This window comes from Crocodylus porosus, unplaced genomic scaffold (genome assembly GCF_001723895.1).
Source record: "Crocodylus porosus isolate Cpor-Errol unplaced genomic scaffold, CroPor_comp1, whole genome shotgun sequence".
NCBI classification, from domain to species: Eukaryota; Metazoa; Chordata; order Crocodylia; family Crocodylidae; genus Crocodylus; species Crocodylus porosus.
In genome coordinates this window covers 2,159,281-2,172,109 of record NW_017728922.1, presented here as the reverse complement: position 1 = coordinate 2,172,109, position 12,829 = coordinate 2,159,281, and the positions used below count along the sequence as shown (strand labels likewise).

Below are 12,829 nucleotides of genomic sequence, written 5' to 3'. Positions count from 1 at the left end.
TGCCCTTGGGGTGGGTAGGGATGGGGTGGGCTCAGTTGCGTGGGGCAGCTGGTGGCAGCGCTGGGAGGGGTGTCTGCAGGAGGGCTGTGGGGAACTTTGGGGTGGCTATAGCTTCCCAACCCTGTCCCTGGACCACCCCTGCTCAGGACACCGCTCTGCTGCAGCTGAGCCCGCCCCATCTTGAGCACAGCCCCGGCCCAACTGCTCTGCTGAGAAGAGGCTGGCACAGTCCCTGGCCCTAAGCCTGTAGCAGGCAGCCCACCCTCGCCCCGTGCAAAATCTGGGACAAGGTATATGCCCCTCATACCTCCTCCAGGGGTGCACCCAGTAGTAGGGAACTGCTGCCCATCCCTCTCCACACCCCCTGGATGAGCTAGCCACTGCTCCGTCTCATGCCCCACCCTGAGGTTGCATTCACCGCCCTGCCTTGGCAAGCCCTGCCTCACTCCCTCCCTCATTGTGAGGGCTTTGGGCTGCTCTCTCTACCCCTTTCTTCCCCACAGGCTTACCAGCGAGACTCAGCTCTCCATGCTGCCTGCTGCATTCCTGTAAATCAGCTATTGGATCAGTATCGGCTGATATAGTCTATTAATAATTGGCCATCGGTATTGGCCAAGTAAATCTTTATCGTGTACCCCTAGTTTTTAGTTACCAACTGTGGTAAAATATTACCAGCAGTGATAGCTGAGAGGAAATGGAAAATATCAGAACACAAGACCAACCTTGCTGCAAGTGTGTAGGCACCATCCTGTGCAGCTGAGTGTGATGGTCTCCAGCTGAGTGTGAAAGAGAAAAAGGGTTTCTCTCTGTTTTTTTGAGAAGGCTTGGCAGTAAATGTAATACAAACACACACCCACCCCTTTCTATCTCCTCCTCCATCATCTCCTGTCAGATAACCTTGTACAATCAGTTGCTTGGCATTATTTTTTTTACAGTCATGGTGGGAAGAGGAGGAATTCCACTCAGACTGCTGTGTGACTCTACTTTCTATCTTGCCACTAGGGAAATCCTATACTTCCTTTCAAAATACTGTTGCTTGGTGATTTAGAATTAAACACTAACTTTCCATGAAATTCAGATCTGAGAATTAATACAGCAGAAATGCAGAGTTCTCCAAATTACTTTTATGGAATTTCATGAAGAGAAGACTAGGGAAAAGGAGCAGTATGTCATACTTGCTGCTTTTCAGCTTCTGATATACCAGCCCTGAATTAACATGGTTTTCTCCTTGAAGGATTATTTTAGTATGTCTCCAGTTGGATATTTAGCCAGAGAAAATTTCAAAAGCATTATTTTCTGCTCTAGTTGTACTTGTTTTCTTTAATATGCACCTTGAAGCCTTAAAGTTATGTCTTTTAATATAAGAAAAGTTGCTAATAATATTTTGCCACAGTTTGTAACTAAGAAACCTGCTCACCACACGTCATGAATAGATCCATTGTTGTTTAGCTGAAGCTTACATGAGCCTTTTTATTTCGGGGAGACTGCTTATATATGGAAAGCAAAGGTGTAGAAAGGGACCGTAAAGGGACTTCATTTTCTTGTTGTGTGTGATGGCTTTTGTTATCTGATGGTACAGGGATCCTAGGAGAAAAGCCCATCCTGCTTTGGAGAATGAGAGTCTGAGATATAGGATGTCCAATGATCTAACACAGGGCTGTCCAGCTGGCAGTGTGTGGCCTGCATGTGGCCCCCAGGGTGTTAAACTGCAGCCCCTACTGTTCCTCCCTTTGCTCCCTTGCTGCTCTCACACCCTCCAGTTTCTCATGCTTGCCCTCACCCTTGGGAGTTGGATTGGGTAGCAGGGCAGGCAGGACCTTAAATGGCACATTGGAGGCTGTGTATTACAGTGGGGAGTCCCAAACCACTTAGAAGTTGGACAGCCCTGGTGTGACAGGAACAGATGCAGTCTGAAAAAGTTTTGAAAGTCTGAATTCAGTAGATTACTAGAGGATTCATAATTGTCAGAGTTAATTGTTTCTTCCAAGAGTTTCTAGGGAAGATAGACTTGTAGAATAAGAAAATAAGAACCTGAGGCTGACAGGAACAGAACTGGCAATTAGTAGTCAACACTTTTTTATCTTTCACAAGAACATCTCTTATTTCCTAGTGGTAACAGCAAAGAGCAAGAGCAGTATCTGAGATGAGAAATAGGAAATAGAGAAGGAAAGAAGTAATAGAAATGAAAAATCAACAAAGCATGTCTTGTTTCTGTAAATCTTATCCAGTGAGCAAATGGGAAAGTGGACTGAGAGGACATTTGGAGTGTTTCTTACCTTTGTGGCCATTGGTTGAAGTCTAGACATGTAACAAGTAAAACATGTCTCAGGATGGAGAAATGTATATATTATATAGCAGCGTAATAACTTGCTATCGAGGTCTGGGCTTTGTGCTGCTACTGTCAGCCTGCTTGTTTCACAACAGTAGGTTCTGTGACTTGAAAGAGAGATTTATATAAGAAGGTAATTTTTTATTTATTTTACTGAGACAGGTGGATGAAGATAATTTGTATTGATTTTTTGTCTGTTACATGAATTATGATGGTTGATACGAGATGAGTTAATAAATGGGACCAGAATTTGGAGGGGTAAAACTACAGCGAAAAGTGAGGCCTGTTTTGAAGGCCAAGGCATAAAATGTGCTCCATGTAATGGCCACCCACAAACATGTTCAGGAGAACTTAAGTATAGGCACATTTTTGCTGTCTCTTTAATATGGTGAAAGTACCCTTTTAAAGGCAAAAACATACAGGCAGTCCTCAACTTACAACATTTTGAGTTGCAACGAATGGCACGTACAACGTTTATAAATTGACACCCTGTTTTGACTTTCTGATGTCAGTTTCGACTTTACGACGTTCGATTCAGTGCCATGACATGCCAGCGAACAAGTTTGCTGCGTTCCCTCTCTCCCTGGAGAACATCTGGCCAAACTTCCTTGGGCACTTTCTTTAAGAAAGCAGCCAAGACTCCAGAAAAAACCTGCAACCAAGACTCTTGAGAAGACTCCAGCCAAGAACCCTTCAAAAAGTCCAACCAAGAACTCTTCAAAAAGTCCAACAAAGCCACCACAAAGAAGTCCTTCTAAATCAATATGATTGCTGTTTACAATATAAATGTATTATGTATCTATATTACTCACCTATAATTGATTGAGTACAAAATTCTGGGTTATTTTTGGTGAAAAATAAGGTATCAGGCCTTGGTTCAGGAACCAATCCCCCATTTATAACATTGTTTCCTATGGGAAAATCAGTTCTGAGTTACAACGTTTCAACTTCAGAAGCCATGTTCAGGAACCAATTGTCGTAAGTCTGAGGACTGCCTGTAGTTCAACAAAAGGTGGTCTCCAGATAGGCCCTTGCGTTCATACAACAATGCTGGAATAGGATGCTTGAGACTTCTGTTTAGGTTACTGAAGTTTCTGCTAAAATTCAGAGAAGTTGCAGGTCTGTGTGTACATAGAGCTTTTATACCAAGCAATACACACAGTTGTTAGCAACAGCTGAAGTATCTTCTTGTAAGTTAAAAGGTTATAGAACAGTATAGAATTCCAGGATCACATTTGCCAAAATAGTACAGTGAGAGTGCTTTTTGCACCGTCAAAAGAAAAAAAATGGGGGGATGGAACTGTCTACCTATGAGGAGGAGGGGATGAGGGAAAAATGATCCAGAGCAAATTGCCAGTAAAATATGCTTTGATTCAAGTTGAGTGACTGTTGTCAATTGAAAGATTGCCAAATAATTTCTGAATTTAACACTTCACTGTGATAAACTTGGGAGAGTCTAGGAGCGTGAAAGGAGAATGACAATTTGGGTTTGTCTACAAAGGGAATCTATTCCAGAATAGCTCTGTGTGTCAGCACTCTAAGTCTGGAAAAAGTGTTTACACGTGGAATCATTTTGTAATATCTATTGCTCTTTAAATTTACCCATACCCAAATCAGAATTACCTTTTTAAAGTGTGATCAAGCTCTTTGACTGTGGCTCAGTACACTTTTTTTTTTTTTTTATTGGAAATCCATTGTGCACTGGATTTCCACTGGAGTCTTAACAAAAGAAGGCTGATAAAGCAAGAATCAGTGCTTTGGAAAACTTATCTGTTCTATCTGCGGTTCTCTAGGACTTTCAGTTTAATGGACAGAAAGCTTGTGGTAGTTTTATATAATAAAAGGAAGAGTCGCAATTTCTGCTTTAGCTGCTTACTTTCACAACAATTCCTGCTTTTGTTGGGTGTGGGCATATTTCGTACGCAGGTGGTCGTGTGCTATACCAGATTTTCAGCCAGGGTGTAACAAGACCTGGGTGCTTTGAGATCCTTTCAAGGGTACCATGGGTGCCAATTAATGTTAGCATTGTTATCATGATCAAAATTTCTTTACAAGTTGAGTACCGAGGGTTTGAAATGGGCTCTCCTCACAGGTGGTACCATGGCAATCTTCAAATACCATCTTGATGTCCATCTTGCTGTGGTCATCTGATCCCAGCAGTCTTTCCTGCCCAAGTGCAGGCGGGCTGGACCTGATGATCTGTAAGGTCCCTACCTGCCCCAAACAACTATGAAACTATGATTCACAAGATAAACCCAGAGGTTTAAAATAGAAATCCATAGTTGTAGCCTTTTTAATTCTGTGTAACAGAAAAATTCACATTTTTCCATACACTCAAAAAAAAAAAAAAAAAGAATGAAAACTAAGAGTTGGCATTTTCTGAGCTGTGCTGCAAGTTTATCCAGCGGTACCTTGAGAATGTCCAGGAGTGCCTCAAGTGTAAAAAGGTTCTGTGGTGCTGTGGGTCTCATTTACGCCAGTGTAACTTGTACACATATGTAAGTTACACCACCATGTAGAGTAGATGGATCAGCTCTCTAGAGGTCCTGTAATAGGTCCTGTTTCAGTGCTTTGCCATTAGGTGGAAGGGGAGCTGATAACAGCCTGTTTGTGTTCAGCAAATGGCTACACTGCGATGCTGTGGACTAGAACTGCCAGTGCAGGTGTGGGTATGCTGGTGTGACATATGATGAAATAAGCTCTTGCTCACAAAAGCTTATGCATCTCTGATTCAAGTACTATGTAATATGCATCTCAACTTGACACTGATAGAAGGCAAGGTAATGCTCGACTTTCCAAGGAACATCTTTACTTGAGTATAGTGAATTCTCTTGTTACAGGTCTATATGTACTGTAAAGGCAGGTTATACTAGTATGTATGTGTAAGTCCACACATTGAAATTGCATATCCCAAGTTATTTGTATTCAGTTTCCTGACAAATAGATAGCACAGAACTTATTTATATCTTTTGCTTAGAATGGATTTTTTTTGTTGCATTTTTTGACAAAAATGCTCTATGTTTAGGTTTTGCCAAAATGGAGCTCAGTGATGCCAATTTACAGACGCTAACAGAATATTTAAAGAAGACATTAGATCCAGATCCTGCTATAAGACGTCCTGGTAAATCTTTAACAATATATATAGCTCTTGGCTGAAACATGTGAGAGCTTTCTCTTCTCTCTGCTTAAGCTGCCACTGAAGTTCATTTGGCATGATGTTCTTACTTAAAAATTATTCTGGACTAGTTTGAAGGAAGTGTGTGAGGGTTGCATTTAAATATAAACAATCTCTTTAACTCCTTTCCCTATTTCTTTTTTTTTTTTCCTGTTCACATATTTTCCCATTTTGTGTGATCTTATCTGTCTTCATAATGTTTTCACTGAAAATAAGTGATGCTGTTCCCACACATGGATAATGCTAATTAAAAGTAATCCAGGATTTGCTGCTAGAGGGTTATGGCTCTTTTAAAAAAATGGTGAGGATGCAGTATTTCCACAGCCTGCTTTGAATTCACAGCTTTTGTTTGTAGCCGAAATGCTGACAGATATTTAGAAATAGCAGAGCTATAATTTTTTTGTTGAAATAAAAATTAATTCTGTTCACATACTTTGATTCTTGAAAAGTGCTGATGAAATATTAGGCTGCTGATTGCTAACCAGTGGCCTTTCTCTCGAAGTCAACATTGAAAAATGGTAAGATCATAGAAAAGAAGGTTCTGTAGGTTTGATATGTATGCTTTTGTTTGGGGTTTTTTGCTAAACTATGCATATTCTTTTACAGCGGAAAAGTTTCTTGAATCAGTTGAAGGAAACCAGAATTACCCATTGTTACTTTTAACGCTGCTGGAAAAATCACAAGAGAATGTCATCAAAGTTTGTGCCTCTGTAACATTCAAAAATTATATTAAAAGAAACTGGAGAATTGTAGGTATTTTAGTTACTAGTTGTGTTTAAGATATAATATCTTCTATTGATGTTAGTAGAATATAGTAGGTACTTTGAGATGATGGATGAAATATCTTGGGGGAGAGGTGGGGAGGAGAACAACACTTAATGTTACCAAGGATTGCAATTTCACTGTTGGTGACCCTAAAGCCTTAATTTTATCTCCTTGTACAAGCACTGGCATTGCTGTAACAGGTGAAAGAAAAAGATATGTTTTTCATATGCATTTGTGCTATAAAATGCAATACAGGGTGACGTAAGCCTGGTCTAAACACTAAATTATACCAGAAAATGTGATACAACTTCAGTTAAAGAAATTCAAGAGCATTTTCCCTTTGGGCTTGGCCAGTTGAGGCATTGTAGTTCAAACCTGTTATCCCTTGTCTTGTGATTCTGAAGTATTCTTGGCTGAAAATGTTTCAGCTTTTAATGAAATTTCACTTACAGTGGAAATTATTAATCAGGAGATTTTTTAGAGGCGCACACAGCAGCTAGGAGCCAGAACTGTCCTGATAGTCATTAGATGCTTAACTGCTGTTCATAGAATCATAGAAAATCAGGGTTGGAAGGGACCTCAGGAGGTCATCTAGTCAAACCCCCTGCTCGGAGCAGGAACATCTCCAGCTAGATCAGGGGTGGGCAATTATTTTGGGCAGAGGGCTGCTTCCTGAGTTTCAGCAAGCCATTGAGGGCCACATGACAGGCAGCCCAGGGCAGATTAATATTAATTTTCTAAATTTTTTAGGGACCAGATAGAATGGCCTGGCGGGCTACATTCGGCCCCCAGGCCTCATTTTGCCCACCCCTGAACTAGATCATTCAAGCCAGTTAATCCATTAATTAAAACTGATTACTATTAATACATTTGATCTTCTTTTGAAGGTGTACATTTGTAAATATTTTCCCAGGATGATACAGACTATCATAAACTGACTTTTAAGTTAGAATTTGAATATCTAGTGACAAGTGAGAGACCTTTTTTGTCCATTCCTGTTTGGTAGCCACAGAGGGGCTAAATAAAAATTTCCACATATTCAGTTTCTTTGGTCTAATATTTGCCAAGTGTTTGACCCACCTACTTGGTTTGTGCCTCTACCAATCAAGTACTAGCAGGCCCAGCTTTGCTTTGACATCAGACAAGATTGGTCTATTCAGTCTGGTATGACCACAGGAAGAAACTGTACAAAATAATGGCAAATGTTACACCTTCACAGTCTATTGCAGTAACATTTGTGACTAAAATGTTTGTCTACTGGTGTCATATCAGAAATAATAGGTCAGATTTGAAGCAGAAATCTGCTAAAGGTCTGTGCTTTGCTGCTGTCTGGCAAGGGGGATCCATGCCCAAAAGACAACATTCCTGTGTGTATAAAAAGGGGACAAGCCACATTCCTCTTCGTGTGATTCTTTTATTCTGCAACTTACAAAATAGTCTTTAGTAAAATCCTGGGAAGCTGCAGTTGTTTACAACAAAATAATTACTTGGGGTATAGTATCCAAAATGACTGAATTCAATATCAGTTTGGTGCGTGCTTAACTGCGTTCAATAGAAATACCTTAATTTATTTCCAGTTCTGGTTAAAAGTGTCATGAGGTGATTGGATAGCTCTTAAAACAAGCAATTCTGAAGAAGAAAAGTTGACTTTTGCTGTTAAAGAAACATTTAACTTTTGCTGAATTTTTATAATAGCTCCAACACTTACTGACAAAGTCATTGATAAATTATCAAGTTTGTTTTGTTTTACACTGAGTTTCCTTTTAAATGCAAGTCAGAGCTTTGATTCGCTTTACAGAAAAGTAATATGTCTATAATTTTTTTTAACATTTTTCTTTCAGGTTGAAGATGAACCAAACAAAATATGTGAAGCAGATAGGATAGCTATTAAAGCCAACATAGTACCCTTAATGCTTAGCAGTCCAGAACAAATTCAAAAACAGGTAAGATGACAGAAAAGGAGGTAAATTAGATTGTTTCAGTGAAGCTTTTATGTTATAGAAAAATGCTTAGAGGTTCTCCTTAGGTGACAGACATCCATTTTGCTAGACAGTGAATGTACGCATCAAAAGGGCTGAATTAGGACACACATTTTTATGATAAAAGCAAGTACAGTAAAAGCTCTGCTATCCGGCATCCCTGGGAATGGGGGATGCCAGTTAATCAAATATGCCGGTTAATCAAATGTGCACTGTCTGGTTCACTCCCTGGCATAAGTGTGCTGGGAGACAGGGAGGGGGGGCCCCATGCAGGCTGCTTCACTCCAGGCCATGGGCTGAAGAAGTGATGAAATAAAATTTGGCTCACGGCAGCGAAACCAAAAGTCCCCTGAAATTGGTATTTCCAGTTTTACTTTTGCCGCATCCCTTGGACGCTGGTTAGTAGAGTTCTCCGGCTAATAAAGTGCTGGGTAACACAGCTTTTGCTGTAGATGAAATGGAGTAAGTTACAGAAGAAAACATCTTTCTCAATCTGTTAAGCTTAGTAAGTAGAAGTCTTTCTGGGTATTTGTCATGAATCAATCACTGTAATGTCTAGTACTGATAACTGGGCTATTCACAAATGGTTTGCTGCAACTATATAAAATGATTAAATTTCCTTTCCAGTTAAGTGATGCCATTAGCATTATTGGCAGGGAAGATTTCCCTCAGAAATGGCCAGACCTGCTGACAGAGATGGTGAATCGCTTTCAGAGTGGAGATTTCCATGTCATTAATGGGGTTCTTCGCACTGCACATTCTTTATTTAAAAGGTATTGAACATTCAGCATGTGCATTGCACAGTCTCTATTCAAACGTATAAAGCACTGCTTCTTGAATTTTGTCGAGGTGTTAATTATTTGTGGCTTCTAATTGAAGCTGATGACTATTGGTAGATTTAGGTGGTGTTCAAATCTAAAACCTTACGTGGTCTGTTTTTTAATGTTAGCAGTTCTTGGAATGGCTTGACTGGACTAGTGTCAAAGAAGAGTTTCTTAGAAATGATTGGATACAAGTTACATTGGAATGAAGTGTTATGACCTTTTTTACACCTTTTATTTATCAGGTACCGCCATGAGTTTAAATCAAATGAATTGTGGACAGAGATCAAACTTGTCCTCGATGCCTTTGCACTACCTTTGACTAATCTCTTCAAGGTACAAGATTATTCTTGAGATTTTTTTGAGCTTGTTTGAGGGATGTTTTAACATTTGAAATTGGCTACTATGAATTTTTAAAAAAGCAGAAGCGAGCTGAACTTGCATTTCACATGGAAATTGGGAGAACAGCACTAAAACTGTCAGCACCATGAAATGGCTTCCGAATAAAAATATACCATTACATGACACTGTAGTACTTCAGTACATTGGCAGAAAAATCTGTGGTACCTATTAATTCTTTTCTTTTTTCTAGGCCACTATTGAACTTTGCAGTACACATGCAAATGATGCCAGTGCTTTGAAGGTTCTCTTTTCTTCTCTAATTTTGATTGCAAAGTTGTTCTACAGTTTAAATTTTCAGGTGAATTTTACTTTTTTCTTTTGGCTCTGTACTGATGACCAATGCTGTTTTGAGTGTAGCTTGAAGGGTTATGTTATCAGTCAAAATAATAGGTATTAATCAATGTTATGGTGAAGGGATTAAGCAACATGTGAAATAAATCAAAGGGCATTCTGAGCTGAATGACCTGTTAGTAGTCAGTTTCTGCCTCATTTCTTTCTGGTCTACTCAAATCTTAAGGAATTGGGAGGAATGTAAAAGCAACTAGTTTAAATGTGTACTGCAGAAGACTCTCAACAGCCAGACTCTGTGTTTGTAGGCAACTCTGGCACTTTAAGTCCACACTACAGTTGTTGGCGTGACTGCAGTTCCTTGTGGACAAGTCCAGTCTTCACTAGAACTAGTTTATACTACTATAATAATAAAGTAATATTATTCTCTTATCCTAGAGATGAGATCCGAATTGCAGTGCTATAAAATAAGCATACCCAATTTAAACCCTAAGCTGCCTTAAACATTTCAAAGTGGTGATATTGAGTACAAGCCCTGCAAGTATAAGGTTTTGGAAAGAAGAATAGGATTGAGCTAATGGGGTTATAGAAAGGAAAAGATTCTTTATCGTAGGTCCTCATGCTTCTTTGGAAGAGAAAATCTAACTTCTTTCCTTGTTTCACTATCTGTTAAAGCTGAGTCTTGTAGAATATACTTTGATTGGTTTCTGAAGTGCAGAATGCTAGATTTTTAAAAAAGTACTAAAGATAAAAACTAGTCTGAAATGACTGTATTGGGGCTGTTGCACGATTTTCTTGTGTCTTGATGCATCATCTTTTGAGGAAGTTGACTACTGAGTTACCCTACAGTGTACAGCATTCACTGTGACTTTTCATGATGTAGATTAGTCTAGTCTATCAAATTGGTGTAACCAGAGATGAGTTTTAAAATGGGGACTTATTTTCATGTGCTTTTTATCACAGGATCTTCCTGAATTTTTTGAAGATAATATGGAGACATGGATGACAAATTTCCATACTCTTTTAACTTTAGATAACAAACTTTTACAGACTGATGTAAGTATTGAATAAAACTTTGAAGTGGCAAGTCTGTTTGCAGTGGGGAGGAGTGAACGAGGATTGTATTATCTAAGTGTCCCAAGTTTCCTTGGGATTTTTAATAAGTGTTTCCCTGGCAGCCCCCACGTAACCCCTGGGACCTTTCAAATTAGCCCCAGGGGTGCGTGTACCCCCAGTTGACGACCCCTGTTGTAGGTGAATGCAGTGGAGGGTGTACTGTCATTAACAGGGACTGCGTCTTAAGGGAGGTAGAAAGCCTCATAATTTGAGACATTTGGGCTTATTTTCTACGTTGCAGATATGAAAATGTCTGACTTGCATCCACCATTGTGCTTATGCAAATGAACATATTCTTTTGAATCCATCCATTTTCTGAAATGACCTGATTAAGAACCGTGCATCATGTAGCTCTTCAGTATAACCAGAAACATGAGAACTATTCAGCTACTTTTACCCAGAATGCATAAACTGCAAACATGTAGAACAGGGTTGTGTCAAGGAATATTTGCCTATGTCAAGTAACTGAAAATATATGTTGCTTGTCTTTGTGCTGTCCATGTCACCTGATGTGGTATAAATCAGCATTTCCCAACTGGTGTGCGTGTCCAGGTGTGCTGCAGCATTTTGGGCTGGAGCCACACCCCTGCCTGCTGCTGCTGCAGACGCAGACAGATGGGGAGCCTGGCTCCAGTCAGGCGGGGGGCTGTGACTCCAGCCCAAACCTTGTCAGTTTAACAGCAGTTTCAGTTAAACCTTGGCATCTGTTCAGTTACTCATTTGTATAACTTTTAAGTGCTTCAGTAAGCAGTCATCAAGAACTGAATCCTTTTTTAAAAGACTACCAATGTACTTGATTTGCCAATGTGTTCTAGATGGTAGTAGTACTTTGCCACTTGATGGAGCCACCACTTTTTTTTTTTTTAAATGCTGCTTTAAAATGTATGGCATGTATATTGAGGACATGCAGCCAGACTCCTGTTCACCTGATTACACCCTCTTTTCACCATACACAGGGTGCATCTATACAAGACACTGACTGTGCAGTAGCTGAATAATACTGCGCGGTACAGTGTCCCAGCACCAACAGTGCTATAATGTTACTGTGTAGTATTATTGGGCTACTATGCTGTAGAATCATTTAAAAGTTGTTCACTAGTGCTACTGTGCAGTAACTCTGGTTATTGAGCATTTATTTAGTATTTGTACAAGTAAAAACTTTTACTTCATACAAGTACTAAATAAATGCACAGTAACCACTGCGCTGTAGTGTCTTGTGTAGATGTGCCACTAAGCATGTTTTCCTGCTATATTTGGGAACGCATTTAGTGCAGGTTTAAACCATTTGGAGGGTAAAGTAATTTCTCACTCTCATATTTCTTTTTAAATGTAGTTACTGTAGTATAAAGTTGTGACTTGTACTTCTGCATAAGACACTAAAATGTATCAGCTCCAGGGAAATGGTACTCAGATTTCTACTCTTGTATTTCGAACTTCCAGACAAAAAAAGCAGTGTTAACTTCAGTTTTATTTTGATATCTTACTATTCACCGGTGTTGAAATTTGCATGTTTGACATTTTTAGTTTTGTTTTATATAAGGATGAAGAGGAAGCTGGATTACTGGAACTGTTGAAGTCACAAATTTGTGATAATGCTGCTTTGTATGCTCAAAAATACGATGAAGAATTCCAGCCCTACCTGCCTCGTTTTGTAACAGCAATCTGGAATTTATTAGTCACAACAGGGCAGGAAGTTAAATATGACTTGGTAAGTTAGTAATTATTTTTTGTATATAGTTTCAGAATAAACTGGTCATCTGAGTTAAAAATGACTCCTTTTATGTGTTCTAGTTGGTAAGTAACGCAATCCAGTTTCTGGCCTCTGTTTGTGAAAGACCTCATTATAAGCATCTGTTTGAAGACCAGAATACATTGACAAGCATTTGTGAAAAGGTTATTGTTCCCAACATGGAATTTAGAGGTAACTGCATTTTTTTTTCCTTTAAAAAAGAAT

The 12,829-nt window shown here is 39.4% G+C and overlaps 1 protein-coding gene across 1 annotated transcript in view; it reads left to right on the top strand.

Moving 5' to 3' along the window:
• CSE1L (chromosome segregation 1 like) overlaps positions 1 to 12,829 on the top strand; it is a 30,751-nt gene that overhangs the window by 1,337 nt on the left and 16,585 nt on the right. The window contains exons 2-10 of the mRNA XM_019539568.1: positions 5,355 to 5,450; positions 6,111 to 6,253; positions 8,111 to 8,212; positions 8,876 to 9,021; positions 9,315 to 9,405; positions 9,662 to 9,769; positions 10,723 to 10,815; positions 12,416 to 12,583; positions 12,667 to 12,796. Coding sequence (XP_019395113.1) covers positions 5,366 to 5,450; positions 6,111 to 6,253; positions 8,111 to 8,212; positions 8,876 to 9,021; positions 9,315 to 9,405; positions 9,662 to 9,769; positions 10,723 to 10,815; positions 12,416 to 12,583; positions 12,667 to 12,796 — 1,066 coding nt within the window. The 5' untranslated portion in view covers positions 5,355 to 5,365. The remainder of the gene's footprint in view (positions 1 to 5,354; positions 5,451 to 6,110; positions 6,254 to 8,110; positions 8,213 to 8,875; positions 9,022 to 9,314; positions 9,406 to 9,661; positions 9,770 to 10,722; positions 10,816 to 12,415; positions 12,584 to 12,666; positions 12,797 to 12,829) is intronic.